Here is a 19003-nt window from a genome sequence, read left to right as displayed (position 1 = left end):
GACTTCCAGTTTTTCTTTTCTGGAATCTTGTTCCTCAATATCTGTGATGCATCCCAATGTTTTTTTGTGCCAGGACTGAACAGGGATATTGGTTTTTTATCTCATTACAGATGCTAAACCCACTCTCAGAACTTCAAGAACAGAATGGAGAGGGGAATTGCTGAATTACATACTATTATGAAACTTGGAACAAACACCTCCCCAGGACTGAACAGAGATGTTGTTTTGTTTTTTTATCTCATTACATATGCTGAATCCACTTTCACCAAGTATGGCGATATATCCATAGCATTCCAATGTATTTCTCTTTTAGGATAGTGTATCAGAATAATGCTTTTGTATTGACATACTCAAACAAGGGATATTGTCTGTTTTACATACCCATCTTCCACTATATTTTAATGTATATTTTTCCTAATGGCAAACTAGAATGATGTATATATTTATGTTACATGCTAAAAGGTAAATTAGTTGGACAGGAAAAACTGGGAAAGAAATGCCTTCTTTTTGACCCAGGTTTATTAGTAATAGAATAATTAACAAGCATTCTCACATTCTGACATGTTACTGTTTTATGGTTTCCCACACTAATGCAACTGAGATCAAAGGTTTTCTGAATTTGTTAATTTCACTATTCTGCTATTGATTTTTAACTTTGTACCACTTGGCATTCCAAACCCCACCAGCTATATGAGGCTCTGCTTACTGTACCTCATTCCTCGTCTGAAGAAGTGTGCATGCACACGAAAGCTTACGTTCTGAATAAAACAAAGTTGGTCTTAAAGGTGCAATCGACTCCTATTTTGTTCTGCTAGTTCAGACCAACATGGCTGCCTATTTGGATCTATCTGCTTGAAAAGAGTTCCTTTGAACAGTCTTGAGAAACTATCATTTATTGCTTTATGACCTTTAATTGAACAGGGGTTTGTTTACTTTGTATAAAAAAACCAGGCCAAATTCATACCTTAAGTATTCAACCGTGATTGGAATGTCTGTCTCCCTCCATCCTCCAATATTCATTGAAGGGTATATCTCAAATAAACCTTCACCGGTCTAAATACTTTTATTTGCATATATTATTTATACTGGACTCTATAATCTACTTTCTCTTTATGTCCCCACTACTCCATTTGCCAGACTGGAGAAAACATTTATCTCTTTAAATCTCTTACAAACAGATGGGTGGCAGCTCAGAGAAGAATTTGCATTTAAATGTTGCTTTATCCCCTCATTCCATGTCTATTTGCCTTCCTTTCTTCTTTTTTTAATGCTTTGCACCCTCCCTTCCCCCTTCCCTGCATCGCTTTGTTGAAGCTTTAAAAACTCATATGCACATTTTGCTGCTCTCAGAAATCTGATGTTCATTCTATGTGGCTCTTACATTGAGCAAGTTTGGCCACCACTTATCTACACCAAGCAAAAACCATGAAGTTGGGTTACCACCTCAGAGAATGTAAAGGTTCCAAAAGGTTGGTGTGTGTTTGTGTGTGTGGTGGGTGTGGATAAGGGGTGATTTGGAATTCCCAGGCCTGTTGTCCTCCTCAACCGCTATTTTCAGGATTGGAAATGATCCTTTTTATTTATCTTCACAGAGGTCTGAGAAGAGCAGAACAGAGTAGAGCAGCTCTCATAGCTGAGACAGCTGGAGAAGTTGCTGGAAATTTCTGAGTTTTAGAAGACTTCATTCTGAGCTTTGTGGGGCTGCCTAAAATTCTGAGGTGTGATAGCTGGGGAACTGCTGTTTATTTGGTCTTTGTTTGCTCTTTGTTTGGTTGAGTGGGCTAAAGGAGAAAGAGATTGAGAGTGATAGCTGCTGATTGCTGAGGAGTGCCTCTGCTCCACCCTCTTTGCATTTTAAGCTGCGCCTTGCCAAAGGCGCGAGCTGAAGGGCGAGAGCTAAAGGGCTCTTGGCCTGTGGCTCTGCGCCTGGGGGCTTCCTAAGGACCAGGAACCCAAATCCCCGATTTCCTTGTTCTCCCAATAAGGTAAGTTGACCCTCCAGAAGGGGAGCCACTTAAACAAACAGCATTTAAAGAGGACTGTATATTTAAAATATATATATATATATATATATATATGTAATGAAGATTTATTTATTTATTTATTTATTAATTTCATTTATATCCCGCCCTCCCCCACCTTGGCAGGCTCAGGGCGGCTAACAGCAATCCATAAAAACACACCATAATAAATAAAACATTAGAATTACATTATAGAACAATAAAACATTAAAACATTAAATTAAAACCAGTCTAGTAGATACAATTATACTGCGGTATAGATCTTTGGACCGCATTGGCGGATCTTTAATTACCATTTTTCTTAGCAGTCCGAATATGCTGATTTAAAAAGGATGGTCTTGCAGGCCCTGCGGAACTGTTCAAGGCTCCGCAGGGCCCGCACCTCCTCGGGGAGTCGGTTCCATAGGGTAGGGGCCGCGATCGAAAAGGCCCGTATTCTGGTGCTCTGATATTTAACTTCCTTCGGCCCAGGGATAGTCATTAAGTTTTTCCCCGTTGACCTCAGTGCTCTCTGGGGTTCATATGGGGAAAGACGGTCCCTCAGGTAGGCAGGTCCTCGGCCATATAAGGCTTTAAAGGTAACGACCAACACTTTGTACTGGACCCGGTATATAATCGGCAGCCAGTGCAGTTCACGTAGTCCCGGCCATATATGCTCCCGTTTCGGGAGTCCCAACAACAGCCTGGCCGCCGCGTTCTGCACTAGCTGCAATTTCCGGGTCCGGCACAGAGGTAGCCCCAAGTAGAGGGCGTTACAGTAGTCTAGTCTTGAGGTGACCGTTGCGTGGATCACTGTTGCGAGGTCCCGGCGCTCAAGGAAAGGGGCCAACTGCCTTGCCCGCCTCAGATGGAAGAATGCTGACTTGGCAGTGGCTGCTATCTGGGCCTCCATCGATAATGAAGGCTCCAGTAAAACACCCAGACTCTTTACCTGGCGCGCTGCTTTCAATGGCGCACCATTGAATGCCACCATTGAATGAAGATAGAATGCCAGCAGGAGGTTGGGGGCTTTCCAGTGTTTTGCACTGAGTGTCACATGTATGACTATCTGCCCAAAGGACAGAAGTCTTGGGTGTGTGCTCGATCAAGCAGCTCCTGGTCCTCAAGGAACAAGTTTGTACCCTTGAGGCCGAGGTGACTGCCCTGCAGAAGCAGAGACGGTCAGTTAGGCACTTGGGGAAGACTCTCGGGGGCGTATTAGATGATCCCTACTCTGAATGTAGCAGCCCCGTTGCTGCCAGAGAGTGTGAGGGTCAAGAGGGAACAGGGCACCGTGCTGAGGATAAGGGGAATGCACCCTCAGAAGGTACCTCTTCTTCGGTTTGTGAGCGGGAATCCTTTTGCACCAAGGAACCATCCCTGAGCAGGCGGAGAGGGAGGGGTTTGGTAGTTGGTGATTCGATCCTTAGGCAAGTAGACAGCTGGGTGGCGAAACCACGTACTGACCGTATGGTGACTTGCCTGCCTGGTGCGAAGGTAGCAGACATTACACGTGTAGTAGATAGGCTGATAGACAGTGCTGGGGAGGAGCCTGTGGTCGTGGTGCATGTTGGCACCAACGATGTGGGGAAATGTAGTCGTGAGGTCCTGGAGGAAAAATTTAGGCTGCTAGGTGGGAGACTTAAGGCCAGGACCTCCAAGGTAGCCTTCTAAGAAGTGCTACCTGTTCCACGTGCAGGGCAGGAGAGACAGGCACAAATTAGAAGTCTCAATGTGTGGATGAGACAATGGTGTAAGGAGGAAGAGTTTAAGTTTGTTAGGCACTTTGGATGTTTTCTGGAACAAGTGGGAGCTGTACAAAAGAGATGGTCTCCACTTGTCCCCGGATGGAACCAGACTAGTGGCGCTTAAAATCAAAAAGGTGGCAGAGCAGTTTTTAAACTAAATCTTGGGGGAAAGCCGACAGGAGATGAAATGTCTCTGGTTCGGGAGGACTCGTCTCAAAGAGATGAAGGGTTGGCTGCTATTTTTCTACCAGGTAACAGACCAGAGTTGTCCACTGTGATGGTGACAAACACTATGGACTGTCTGCCAGAGTCTCGAGGTGGCAGGAGGAAGGTGGCGGGCCTAGCTTGCTTGGGAAATTATAGATGTTTGTATGCAAATGCTAGAAGTGTTCGAAGTAAAATTGGTGAATTGGAATATTTAGTGTTGGGAGAAAACATAGACATTGTGGGAATTTCAGAAACTTGGTGGAATGAGGAGTATCAGTGGGACACGGTGATTCCTGGATATAAGTTATATCGGAAAGATAGGGAGGGAAGGGTTGGAGGTGGGGTGGCTCTGTATGTCAGAGAGGATATACGGTCCAGTAAGACTGAGGTCAGAGAATTAGATTCACTTTTAGAAATGCTTTGGGTTGAAATAGAGGGCCCAAAAGGAGATTTACCTATGGGAGTTTGTTATCGCCCACCAAATCAAAAGAGAGAGAACGATTATAATATGATGGAAGGCTTAAAGATAGCAGCTAAACGTAAAAACTGTGTCGTAATAGGTGATTTTAACGACCCGCAGATTGATTGGGTCAATATGTGTTCTGGTCGAGAGAAAGAGATTGAGTTTCTTGATGCTCTCAATGATTGTGCTATGGAGCAGATGGTCTCTACCAGGGGTGGGGCGATCCTGGATTTGGTCCTAAGTAATGCCTAAGACTTGGTGAGAGATGTAAAAGTGATTGCACCGCTTGGGAGCAATGACCATAATGTTATTGATTTCACCGTTTGTATAAATAGGGAGTTGCCCAAAAAGACCGCCACAACCACGTTTAACTTTAAAAGAGGTAAATTCACTGAGATGAGGAGGCATGTGAGGAGGAAACTGAAAGGAAAGGTAAATACAGTCAAAACCCTTGGGGAAGCTTGGAGACTATTTAAAACTATAATCCTAGAAGCTCAGATAAAATACATACCACAAGTTAGGAAAGGCACAAACAGGCATAAGAAAAGGCCTGCATGGTTAACAAACAAAGTAATGGAAGCTGTAAAAGGTAAGAAGGACTCCTTTAAGCGGTGGAAAACCAGTCCAAGTGAGATTAGTAAAAGGGAACACAGTCTGTGGCAAATCAAATGCAAGACTGTGATCAGGCAGGCAAAAAGGGACTATGAGGCGCATATTGAAAAAAACATAAAGACCAATAATAAAAATTTCTTCAAATATATTAGAAGCAGGAAACCAGCCAGGGAGGCAGTGGGGCCCTTGGATGACCATGGGGTAAAAGGATTACTGAAGGAGGATAGGGAAATGGCTGAGAAGCTAAATGAATTTTTTGCCTCCATCTTCACTGTGGAAGATGAGAACTTTTTGCCCGCCCCAGAACCACTAATTTTGGAAGGGGTGTTGAAAGACCTGAGTCAGATTGAGGTGACAAAAAAGGAGGTCCTACAACTGATAGATAAAGTAAAAACTAATAAGTCACCGGGTCCAGATGGCATACATCCGAGAGTTCTGAAAGAACTCAAAGTTGAACTTGTGGATCTTCTGACAAAAATCTGTAATCTTTCATTGAAATCTGCCTCCATTCCTGAGGACCGGAAGGTAGTAAATGTCACCCCCATCTTTAAAAAGGGTTCCAGAGGAGATCCGGGAAATTACAGGCCAGTCAGTCTGACTTCAATACTGGGAAAGTTGGTAGAAACCATTATCAAGGACAGAATGAGTAAGCACATTGATGAACACGGGTTATTGAGGAAGACTCAGCATGGGTTCTGTAAGGGAAGATCTTGCCTCACTAACCTGTTACATTTCTTTGAGGGGGTGAACAAACATGTGGACAAAGGAGACCCGATAGATGTTGTTTACCTTGACTTCCAGAAAGCTTTTGATAAAGTTCCTCATCAAAGGCTCCTTAGAAAGCTTGAGAGTCATGGAGTAAAAGCACAGGTCCTCTTGTGGATAAAAAACTGGCTGAGTAATAGGAAGCAGAGAGTGAGTATGAATGGGCAGTCTTCGCAGTGGAGGACGGTAAGCAGTGGGGTGCCGCAGAGCTCGGTCCTGGGTCCCATGCTCTTTAACTTGTTCATAAATGATTTAGAGTTGGGAGTGAGCAGTGAAGTGGCCAAGTTTGCGGATGACACTAAATTGTTCAGGGTGGTGAGAACCAGAGAGGATTGTGAGGAACTCCAAAGGGATCTGTTGAGGCTGGGTGAGTGGGCGTCAACATGGCAGATGCGGTTCAATGTGGCCAAGTGCAAAGTAATGCACATTGGGGCCAAGAATCCCAGCTACAAATACAAGTTGATGGGGTGTGAACTGGCAGAGACTGACCAAGAGAGAGATCTTGGGGTCGTGGTAGATAACTCACTGAAAATGTCAAGACAGTGTGCGTTTGCAATAAAAAACGGCCAACGCCATGCTGGGAATTATTAGGAAGGGAATTGAAAACAAATCAGCCAGTATCATAATGCCCCTGTATAAATCGATGTTGCGGTCTCATTTGGAGTACTGTGTGCAGTTCTGGTCGCCGCACCTCAAAAAGGATATTATAGGATTGGAGAAAGTCCAGAAAATGGGAACTAGAACGATTAAAAGGCTGGAACACTTTCCCTATGAAGAAAGGTTGAAACGCTTGGGACTCTTTAGCTTGGAGAAACGTCGACTGCGGGGTGACATGATAGAGGTTTACAAGATAATGCATGCTATGGAGAAAGTAGAGAAAGAAGTACTTTTCTCTCTTTCTCACAATACAAGAACTCGTGGGCATTCAATGAAATTGCTGAACAGACAGGTTAAAATGGATAAAAGGAAGTACTTCTTCACCCAAAGGGTGATTAACATGTGGAATTCACTGCCACAGGAGGCGGTGGCGGCCACAAGCATAGCCAGCTTCAAGAGGGGTTTAGATAAAAATATGGAGCAGAGGTCCATCAGTGGCTATTAGCCACAGTGTGTGTGTATATATAAAAATTTTTTTGCCACTGTGTGACACTGAGTGTTGGACTGGATGGGCCATTGGCCTGATCTAACATGCCTTCTCTTATGTTCTTATGAATATTAAATATGGCACCATGAGATCTCCTGTTTTCCCCTTTAATTTAGCAGGAAATATAAGTATAAAGAAATGTAAAACACACCATTAATTAATAACATTAAACAGTAGAGAAAGGGAATACACACACTTTCCACTGGCAGGTCCCGAGGCTGGCAAACCACCTTTCTCCTTTTCCACTGGCAGTGCCAGAGGCTGGCAGACTATCTTTCCCTCCTGACAACTCATCTACACTCATGCCATAGATGGGGAGCAAAGGGGGAAACTCCACTTAAATTGTGGTCTGTGAAATTAAGGAGCAAAACCGTGCTGGAAATGGCTTCACTGCCGATCCAGGATTTTAACTGTAAATGATAGCCAAAAAGCCGGAGCAAGACAGTAGTGAGGCCAGTTTGTAATGTAGATGGTCAAATCTGAAAGGGTAGCATTACTGGATCTTTTGCCCAGTGTAGAATCCCCCATCAATGATCAAAAGCACATAAAAGACCACAATTGACATGGGCTGGTAATCTGGCAGAGCCACATGCAAAATGGATAGACATGCTATGGCCAGTCACATGATATGGGTCAGGCACAAGAAGTCTAAGCCATTTTTTGCTTATCTTTTTTCACGCATGAGCACACTGAGCTACAGATCCAGAAGAACATGCAAAGATTAGGCAATCTTGAATGAGATGGAGTGGACTCCCTGAGTCTGAGAGCCAGCCCTGCAGGAGACAAGAGGTGAGGGTTACCTTGACCATCGGGAATTGCACAAGCCAGTGTGGAGGTGCAGTTGGGTCATTCATAAACCTCCACCATGAATATGCAACTGTATCATATCCGGTGATGTTCTTGTATCCTAAAGGATGATCCTGGAAGATAGTGAAGATATTGGATTGGAACAGAAGCAATAAAAAGAAATATAAACTTGGAATCAGCTTTGGGAAAGGAAATACACCTTTCCTAGTCTGACAGTTAAAAGATATTGGTCCTTTAATATAACTAGTAATAAGGTCCATTATGAAGAGAAATACAGTGGGTGCTAGAAATTTGCTTTGGGTGAGTGTCATGGCCATGTGGGAGGGGGGCGGGGAGGAGAGGCAAAGATAGAGAGAGGCAAGTTATGTTGAGAAGGCAGCTGCTGGGAAGGGAAATTAAGAAGGTAGGGAAATGTGGGGTAGGATATCAGAAAAGGGGTAAACTGAGCAAAAAGGGTTGGGGAAAATGAGGTGGGAATAGATTGCTTTCCATCTCCTTCCCCATCTCTGCAGCCTCTACTAAGAAAACTACAGTCTTTCTCTGCAGTGGGGACCAAAGCAGCTTACATCATTCTCCTCTCCCCCTTTAGATATGCACAACAACCCTGTGAGGCAGGTTAGGTTGAAAATCTGTGACTGGACCAAAATCACCAAGTCAGTTTCCACCTGGGTCTGCCAGACCCTGCTCTGAACTGCCATGTGACACTGGCTGTCATGGGGAGGTTAGGCCAGGTTAGGTTGAAAGTTTGTGGGTGGTCTGAAATCACTCAGTCAGCTTCCACAGTAGAATGCTGGATCTGGCAGACCCTGCTCTGAAACGCTGATGGCCACATCACAGTGGCTGTCATGGGGGGCTGCTGCTGAATAAGAACAAGCAGCCAGGCCTAGTTAAGTCATGCCAGTTGGGTGGCATCAAGTCACCCAGTGGATGATGCCAGGTCTATGGTAGGAAACATAGAGGTGGAGACTGAAGTTATTCTGGTATCACATCTGAACTCCAGATAACAGATCTCTTTCTCCCTGAAGAAAATAAGTGCTTTGGAGGGAGGAATCTATGGCATTATATTCAGCTAGGGTCTCTTCCCTCCCCAAAGTCTAGTTTCTATAGACCCCAGCACAAAATCTCCAGGAATTTCCCACCAACCTGGAACTGGGAGCCTTAGTCAGGATTGGCCCAAATGAGTTCTCTCTCAAAGGCCGAAGTAGGCCTGGAAAGGACTTCCTCCCCCAGCCTTTACTGACAAAAGCAAGCTTGGTAGTAGAGTCGCCAGGTCCAACTCAGAAAATACCTGAGTACTTTGGGGGTGGAGCCAGCAGACTTTCCCATCCCCCTAATAAACAAATAAAGAAAAATACAGCAGTACAGTTCCTCTGAGCACTTCTTCACTTCCTTTTCCCAGCAGCTGGCTGTACTTCATTAAATGAAAGTGAACAGACACACACACTAAAAAAGCAGCCAAAATAAGCACAGTTTGCAAATACATACTTTTGTGATCTTATTGCAGCAATTTACTCACTGGAGCTGCTGAACAGAATCATAGAGTTGGAAGGGACCTCCAGGGTCATCTAGTCCAACCCCCTGCACAATGCAGGAAACTCACAACTACCTCCCCCTAAATTCACAGGATCTTCATTGCCATCAGATGGCCATCTAGCCTCTGTTTAAAAACCTCCAAGGAAGGAGAGCCCACCACCTCCTGAGGAAGCCTATTCCACTGAGGAACCACTCTAACGGTCAGGAAGTTCTTCCTAATGTTGATCCAGAAACTCTTTGGATTTAATTTCAGCCCATTGGTTCTGGTCCTACCTTCTGGGGCCACAGAAAAGAATTCCACACCATCCTCTATATGACAGCCCTTCAAGTACTCGAAGATGGTGATCATATCACCTCTCAGCCGCCTCCTCTCCAGGCTAAACATGCCCAGCTCCTTTAACCTTTCTTCATAGGACTTTGTCTCCAGACTCCTCACCATCTTCGTCACCTTCCTCTGGAACTTGTCTATATCCTTCTTAAAATGTGGTGCCCAAAACTGAACACAGTACTCCAGGTAATGTCTTTTTTTTTTTTTGTTGTTATTTATACTTTATTAAGTTTTCCATAAAGCATATCACGGACATTCATTCCGTTGAATGAACAGAGGCACTCATCCAACACCTTGTGCACCGCCACCACATATTCTCCTAATCTGAACTGCCTGAACTGATCAAGTTAATTAGATGCCGGCGTGCCAGTTCCCCAGCTCAAGAGCCCCCGGGTAAACAAGTCCCAGACTTCAAAATGCAGAGCTTTAAACATTAGATGCTTCTAGAAAAGCCGCCCAAATCTCTTCAAATTGTTGTTGTTGACATTGCCGGCGATATGCTATCCTTTCTTGCACAGCCGAAGCATACATTCCCTCTAGCCAAGTAGTAATTGTGCCGGTGAAGTCTTCACGCCACTGCAGCAGGATAAGCCGCTTCGCAATCATTATCGCACGTGCCGCCCATCTTCGCTGCCAACGAGTCAGTGACCAGGTCGTCGGGAAGTAATTCAGTAATATCTGCATGGCAGAAATAGACTGGTCAATGTTAAGTACCTTTTGCATCCATCGAGCAATCCCATCCCAGAAATTTTTTAACATCGGGCATTTCCACAGCATATGAACCAGACCCGCCTCTGAGCGTAGACACTGCCAACAAGCCGAGGATTCAGCCAAGTTATGCTTATACAGACGAAGAGGAGTCCAGTAAATCCTGAACAAAAGCTTTTGTTGAATTAAAATCAAGCGAAGATCTTTCGAACAATGGCGGAGACCACTACAGATAGCTGCCCATTGAAAAGGGTAAATAGGGCAGTTAATTTCCTCGCTCCATTGACATCGCAAGTCTTCCATAGAGTATTGCACATCTTTTTTCAGACATAGATATAAAACACGGACTGGCTTATTTTGTTCAATTGCATGTTCTAGGGTCTGCAGGAGAGGCGGAGCATCCGGAACTGCCAAAGCGTCTATGCCAAAAGAGGTAGACAGTGAATGCTTCAGTTGCTGGAATTGCAGCCATTGGTTAGCTGGTAACCCAAATACACTTTGTAGATCCTCAAAAGAAAGAAATACGTCCTCGTTGCTGTCTTTAAGCTGATTGAGAGTTAAGAGACCCCTCTGCGCCCACGACTTCCAAATCACGGGCCGTCCCCCTATCTTCACTTCAGGATTGCCCCATAGGGTCATCCGACTATGTATAAAACTGTCAAATCCGTAAATATCACCCAAATATTGCCATGTTTGTCTTGTCGCCCGAATTGATGGAAGAACCGACTCTCCCTGATAGTATGTTGATCCAAGCGCGTTCCATGTCGACAAAGGAGTAAGAACAGCAGTTTCCAAGTTCATCCAGGGAGACTCGACAAAATGTTTAAGTGGGGCCCATCGCTGAATACCAGCCAGCAAGTATGCCCGATGGTATAGACATAAGTTTGGCAAGCCAAATCCACCTCGGTCAAATGGTAACTGTAAGCGTGCCCACGACAACCGAGGGGGTTTTCCCTCCCACAGAAAATTCGCTAATATTGAGTTGATTTTTCGAAACCACTTCTGCGGTATATATTGATGGATACCACGCAACACGTAAAAAAAACGGGGATAGATGATCATCTTCAGAGCATTTATTTTACCCCAAAGCGACAAGGGGATAGCGGACCATCGCTCAAGTTCCGGCTGTATTTTCCCTATTACTTTGTTTAAATTTAACGATATGAGCATCTCAGGCTGTTTAGGAATAAGAATGCCCAAATACATAATAAAAGCCTCCTGAACTGAGAACTGCCCAATATCTCCCATCAATGCCGCTTCACCCCCGATCTGTAAAATTTCTGATTTTTGCCAATTAATTTTATAACCGGATAGCCTGCCGAAATTATTTGCCAGTTGCATAATCGCCGGTATCGATATTTCCGGCTGCGTAATGGTGAGCATGGCGTCGTCGGCATATAATAAAATCTTAAATGTCTGTGATTGGTGACGCATGCCATGGATATTATCATTTAATCGAACTGCCCAGGCAAGTGGCTCCAAACAAAGATCGAAGAGAAGAGGGGATAGCGGGCACCCCTGTCTGGTACCGCACCGCAGATCAATTGATGCCGAAAGGTGACCATTCACCCGCACCCTTGACGTGGCAGACTTGTAGATCAGGCACGTCCAATGAAGAAACTCTTTTGGGAAACCCATATATTTCAATACCATCTGCAAAAAAGATCTGTCAACCCGGTCGAAGGCCTTCTCTGCATCTAAGGAAATAAGGAGGGCAAGATCATCTTTCTGAGCATGAATCGCGGCCAAATCCGTGATGAGCCGAATATTGTCTGCACCAGAACGTCCTTGGATAAAACCCGTTTGGGATGGGTCAACCACCGAGGCGATGACCTTTTGAAGACGCTTAGCCAATATTGCCGTCAAGATCTTGTTGTCAATATTTAAAAGTGATATAGGGCGATAACTGGCGCAGAGATGTGGGTCTTTCCCAGGCTTAGGAATTAACGTAATCCAGGCTTCATTAAAATAGCATGATGGCATACCCTGATCAAAAATCGCTTGGTATGTAGCCAACAACTTCGGAGCAAGTTTCTCTGCAAACCGGATATACCATATCGGAGAAAACCCGTCAGGGCCCGGCGAAGAAATAGCTTTAAGTCCGTGAATCGCCTCCTTCACTTCCTCAAGTCTCAGTGGAGCCCCAAGTAGTTCTTTTGCTTCCTCACACAACTGTGGAAGACCCAGAGGACACAAAAAAGATTCCTGAACTGACGGGTCCACCGAAGTATGTCCTTGATATAAGGTCTGGTAGAATTGACGGAAGCATTCAGCAATCCCGGCAGAAGAGACGTGAGGTTTATCATCTTGATCCACAATTTGAGCGATCCATCTCTGCTCTTGCAGGGTTTTAAACTTGGATGCCAGAACCCTACCTTGTCTCTCTCCGGATTCCCATTGCTGTTGTTTGACACATGCATAAGCAAGTTCAACCTTGTTTGACCTAAGCATATTGAGCTGAAAATTTATTTGCTGAATCTGCCTAAATTGCGCCTCTGAAGGGCTTTGAAACTGTGCATCCCATAGGGCCCGAAGTCTGGACTCAAGATTCGCCTCAGTGCGGCGTTTTTCCTTTTGTTTTGCAGCAGAATAGGCGATAATTATTCCCCTTATCGTTGTTTTAAAAGCCTCCCATACCGTCAAGTAATGTTGAACAGAACCCTCATTAGTGGCGAAAAAGTGTTGAATTTCTGTTTCCATTTGTGCACAAAAAGCCTCATCGTTTACTAAAGAGTTATTAAAGTACCACGATGGGGACTTATCTATGTGTAGCAAGTTGTCCACTTCCATGAGCACCATGTGATGGTCAGAAAGAGTGGGTACTCCAGGTAATGTCTTACCAGAGCAGAGGTAAAGCAATACCATCACTTCATGTGATCTGGACACTATACTGTTGATACAGCCAAAAATTACATTTGCCTTTTTAGCCACCACATCACACTGTTGACTCATATTCAGCATATGGTCCACTAAGACCCCTAGATCCTTTTTGCACATACTACTGCTAAGATAAGTTTCCTCCATCCTATAACCATGCATTTGGATATTTCCAACATAAATGCAGAACATTTATCACTGCTAAAATTCATTTTATTGGTTTTATCTGAGTTTTCCAGCCTGTCAAGATCATCCTGTATTCCAGGGGTTGCCAACGGTAGCTCTCCAGATGTTTTTTGCCTACAGCTCTCAACAGCCCCAGCCATTGGCCATGCTGGTTGGGGCTGATGGGAGTTATAGGCAAAAAAAATCTGGAGAGCTACCATTGGCCACCCCTGCTGTATCCTATTTATCTCTTCTACTGTATTTGCAACCCCTCCCAATTTAGTATCATCGCCAAATTTAATAAACATGCACTCTGTTCCTTCAACTAAATCATTTATAAAGATGTTGAACATCATCATATATGACCCCTAGACCGCACAGTTGTTAATTATGCTTTGCTTAACAGTTGTAATTCTTTTACTCTGTATTGATTGGTTATAGTAATGTTATGCTTATTGTATGATTTAAAAAGATGTTGAACAAAGCAGGTTCCAGGACAGATCCTTGAGGCACTCCACTTGTCACTCTTCTCTAAGAGGATGAGGAACCATTCACAAGCACTCTTTGGGTGCAATCTGTCAGCCAGTTACAGATCCACCTAATGGTAACAGGATCCAAACCATCTTTTATCAATTTGTCAACAAAGATAGGATGTCTCTCTCTCTCTCTCTCTCGGCTTGGCTTCGCGAACGAAGATTTAAGAAGGGTGATGTGGATATGCCCTTCAGGCCTGCGCAGAGGAATTTTTTAGGTGAAGCGCAGTGTGCGCGGTACTGGCTCCACCCTTTCACCTGGGGGTCATCTGCCATGGCCCAGTAAGCCGGGATGCCGGCAGCGAGTCCTCCAGGTGGTAGGTGTTACATTAACGAGCTGTATCTGCCCGGGTTTGATGTTAGAGTTTTCCTTCTCTTAGGCTGGCGAGGTTGGTGGGCCCAGCCTGCCCATCCGGTTATACCGCCGGACAATTTGGTCGCACCATGACGTAGGAAACTCTGTGAAAAACAGGGGGGACCAGCGAGAAGGTGTTGCTACGGATGCAGTAATGCAGGAGAGGCCATTGCAGTGACCATCTGCCAGGCATAGCCAGACAGTGACCATGCGGCGTTCACTACACCGGGAGAGGAGAGGCTATGTATTGCGCATACACTTTCCCTGGGGGGGGGTAGGATACCCAGAGGGAGCCGACCCCCCCGACCCCCAAAGATAGGATGTGGAACCTTATAAAAAGCCTTACTGAAATCAAGATAAACAATGTCTATAGCATTCTCCTGATCCAGCAAGGTAGTCACTTTCTCAAAAAAAAAAAGATCAGGTTAGTCTGACATAACTTGTTCTTGAGAAACCCATGGTGGCTCTTAGTAATCACAGCCATCTTTTCTAAATGTTCCAGGACTGACTGTTTAATGACTTGTTCTAAAACATTTCCAGGTATAGATGTCAAGCTGACAGGTTGGTAGTTACCCAGATCCTCCCCTTCTTGAAGATGGGAACATTTGCCCGCCTCCAATCTTCTGGCACCTCTCCTGTTCTCCAAGAATTCTCAAAAATAATAGCCAGAGGCTCAGAAATTACATCTGCAAGCTCTTTTAGAACCCTTTGATGCAATTCATCTGGCCCTTCAAAGAAACTAGATGATTATGTACTACCCCTATGCTGATCCTAAGTTGCAACTCCATACCATTGTTATATGTTCTGTTTTTGCCATGTTGAGCACTGTCTCCCTCAGAAGGGAAGACTGAGGAAAAGTAGGAATTGAGCAGTTCTGCCCTCTCTTCATTACCTGTTACAATTTCACTTTCCTGCCCTTGCAATGGGCCTACCATGTCCTTGCTCTTTTTCTTACTCTGAACATAAGAAAAGAATCCTTTTTTGTTGTTTTTAGCATCTTTGGCCAGTCTAAGCTCATATTGAATTCTTTTCTAACTCTTTCTTTAGTCTTTCTAACTCTTTTTTTAATCACCTAGAAAGTCCCCTGGATAATGGTGGTAGAAGTGACTGTGAGCAGCATATCAGGAAAGGCTCTAAAGGACAGCCTGTCAAATATTTAAAGAGAGCAATCTCCTCTTTTCCAGATTGAACATTCACATGGCCCTCAGACTTTCCTCATAGGTTTCTTTGTCCAGGCCCTTGATCATCCTCGTTGCTCTCTCCTGCACCTGCTCAATTCTCTCCATTTTTTTTTTAAGTGAGGCTCCCAGAATTGCACAGAGTAGTCCAGGTGTGGCCTGTCCAAGGCAATGTAAAGTGGAGCTCCTGTGATTTTGATGCTATAGCCTTTGATACAATGCAGGATCATCTATCTATCTATCTATCTATCTATCTATCTATCTATCTATCTATCTATCTATCTATCTATCTATCTATCTATCTATCTATCTATCTATCTATCTATCTATCATCTGTCTGTCTAGCAATGTTTTATCTTTCTGTAACTATCCATGTTTATTTGAATGTAACTGCTATGCTTTAAAGTGTTACTAACCTGAACTAACCTAAGGCACATCAAAGTAGAACACTAGCTGGCGCCTCTGCGTGCCCCTTTCGGTTTTACTAACAAATGCAGGAATTTATTATTTGAATATAACGCCTCCAGGGACATGTTCCCAGGCCAAGCCTGGGCCCAGGAAGAATAACCGCAGGGAGATAAAGGAAAGGGCTGTGCGAATTTTCACATGTGAATACAGGACTGTTTAGTAATTGTAGCTTTGTTTAGAGAACCTTTGATGTGCCATGTTTAAGTATGCATTCCACTGGTACTCTGTATCAGTTCCAATACTTGGCTCAATAGAGGCACATGGATTATCAATAAACCATACTTTGTTTCAACTCAAGGACTGGTTCCTTTAAATCTGCTTGCTTGACATTTTGGAACTGATCCATTAATAAGAGTTTATCTGCACCGGCAACTTTTAAGCCAGATGGCTGGAAAAGTTCTGGATAACAGAGAACCTACTGAACCCTCTGAAAAAGCAGGAGTAAAAACTCCCCCCCTGGCACATCATCGGGGTCTGGAGAGTCGGCGGAAGTGGATCCCCACTTCACATCCAGGAGCTATTCATTACACCCCGAAGGTGGGAGCCCCATACCTCCACCACCCTGATGGACGAAGCCCTGGCGCGCCACAAGATCTTCCTGACAAGACCCACGAAGGGGGAGAAAGCCGGGAACCCCAGGGAACATGGGGACGAATGCCCCATTCGAGACGATGACGAGCGCGGAGAACTGAGGCCAAATGACGACCGCCACGATGGGTCGGACTCGGAGGAGGAGAACGGGAGCCCCCCGAAAGAACCAGGCATCCTAAAAACCATGAGTGGAGAGATGGCCGCCATGGGTCGAGAACTGCGGGATGAAATCCAAGCAAACGCCACCTTCATGCCACGAGAGATGCAGAGGCAGATCGACCGGCTGCTTCTGCTCGACTTCGGGAGGGCCCCACCAGCCCCAGCCCCCGCTCCAGCTGCACCACCAGCCCCACCAGCAGCGCCAGCCCCACGAGCGGCTCCACCAGTGGTCCCGGCAGTTCCAGCTTAGCCCGTGGCCCCAGCACCAGTACTAGTGCTTCCTGGGCCATGAGACTACGGGAGAGGCCTGGAGCTAGATGCCACCTTCGACGGTGATCTGGAAGAGATGGAATATTTCTCCATCCAAGCCAATAGCTACATGCATTATTGGGGGAACACGTTCCCAGATGACTTTACCCGGGTGGACTACCTCGGTTCCAAGCTGAAAGGGGCAGCCGGACGCTGGTACGTAAACCTATACAAGATGCGGGGCCCTGAACTCGATAGTGTGGCTGGGTTCCTACAAGCCCTGCTGGTCCAATATGAGGACCCCCTTCAAGAAACTCGGGCCATCACCAGGGGTTGAAATTGGTTCGCGAATACACAGCTGACATCAGGGCACAGTGCGCCAAAATCCGAGGATGGAGCGAGATGATGAAAATCGAGGCTTACCAGCAGGGCCTGAATGCCAGTCTCTTGGATCGGGCCCTTCAGCAAGCCCACCCCACAACTCTAGTGGGATGGGTGCAACTAGCCGGGGAAGTGGGGACCAACATAAAGCGAGTGGCTCTCTAACGCCAACTGCAGCAAGGGGGAAAAGGGGGACATGAGGCTCGGTCAGGGGGCAAAGCAGAGCCAAAGAAGGGATCAACCCCAGGGGGAACCACCAAGACCCCCACGGGTCGTAAATGCTTCTGCTGTGGCGACCCGGGTCATCTGGCGGCTAACTGCCCGGAGAAACGTCGAGCCTCCCCCTTACCCCAAAGCCAACAGCGACGGGGACCAAGAAGACAACAACCAAGCCCAAAGAATCAAGTCAAGGGAGCACTGTGACATCCATGGTGCTAGACGAGAATACTATAATTTGGACGACCTGAGTTAGAACATAAGAACATAAGAGAAGCCATGTTAGATCAGGCCAATGGCCCATCCAGTCCAACATTCTGTGTCACACAGCGGCCAAATATATAATATAATAATAATAATAATAAATTTTATTTCTACCCCGCCCTCCCCGCAAAGCGGCTCAGGGCGGCTAACAGTAAATAATATATTAACATAAATAGTAAAACATTAGATTAACAATTAAAATTACACATAAAAACCCGTTAATTCAATTAAAATACTTAATTTACATTACATTATATATATCTGGCAGTAATAGCTGTTCTGGCGCTGATTCTGCCAGTTTAAATGGTGTTAAAGATGGCGGTTCTTCGTTCATTGCAACTCAGCAGTCCGTATCATTATAGGCGCGTCTAAAAAGGGCAGTCTTGCAGGCCCTGCGGAACTGGTCGAGGTTCCGCAGGGCCCGCACCTCCTCCGGGAGCTGGTTCCACAGTGCAGGTGCCGCAACTGAAAAGGCTCGCACCCTGGTGCTTTGGAGCCTGGCCTCTCTCGGCCCAGGGATGGTCATTTTGTTTTTACTTGCTGACCTCAGTGCCCTCTGGGGTTCATACGGGGAGAGACGGTCCCTTAGGTAGGCAGGTCCTCGGCCATATAGGGCTTTAAAGGTAATAACCAACACTTTGTACTGGACTCGGTAGATAACCGGCAGCCAGTGCAGTCCGCGCAGCCCCGGCTGTATGTGCTCCCATTTCGGGAGCCCCAGTAACAGCCTGGCCGCCGCATTCTGCACTAGCTGCAGCTTCCGAGTCCGGCACAGAGGTAGCCCCAAGTAGAGGGCATTACAGTAGTCCAATCTTGAGGTGACCATTGCATGGATCACTGTTGCGAGGTCGCGGCGTTCCAGGAAGGGGGCCAACTGCCTTGCCCGCTTCAGATGAAAGAATGCTGACTTGGCAGTGGCTGCTATCTGGGCCTCCATTGATAATGAAGGCTCCAGTAAAACACCCAAACTCTTTACCTGGCGCACTGGTTCCAATGGTGCGCCGTCGAAGGTTGGGAGAGCTATTTCCCCTCCCTGGGCGCCGCGACCCACGCAAAGGACCTCTGTCTTCGCTGGGTTCAACTTCAACCCACTCAATCTAAGCCACGCCGCTACAGCCTGCAAGGCCCGATCCAGGTTCCCTGGGGCGGAGCCAGGCCGGCCGTCCATTAGTAGATAGAACTGGGTGTCATCTGCATATTGATGGCAACCCAGCCCAAACCTCCGGACAATCTGGGCAAGGGGGCGCATATA

The 19003-nt window shown here is 45.8% G+C and overlaps 1 protein-coding gene across 1 annotated transcript in view; it reads right to left on the bottom strand.

Moving 5' to 3' along the window:
• LOC132569143 (autocrine proliferation repressor protein A-like) overlaps nucleotides 1–19003 on the bottom strand; it is a 62233-nt gene that overhangs the window by 27118 nt on the left and 16112 nt on the right. Inside the window, exon 4 of the mRNA XM_060235327.1 lies at nucleotides 7740–7859. Within this exon, the coding sequence (XP_060091310.1) occupies nucleotides 7740–7859 (120 nt within the window). The remainder of the gene's footprint in view (nucleotides 1–7739; nucleotides 7860–19003) is intronic.

The sequence above is a fragment of the Heteronotia binoei genome, chromosome 3, assembly GCF_032191835.1.
Source record: "Heteronotia binoei isolate CCM8104 ecotype False Entrance Well chromosome 3, APGP_CSIRO_Hbin_v1, whole genome shotgun sequence".
Classification (NCBI taxonomy): domain Eukaryota; kingdom Metazoa; phylum Chordata; class Lepidosauria; order Squamata; family Gekkonidae; genus Heteronotia; species Heteronotia binoei.
Note: the sequence above shows the minus strand (reverse complement) of the source record. Positions and strands in the feature narration are given on the sequence as shown.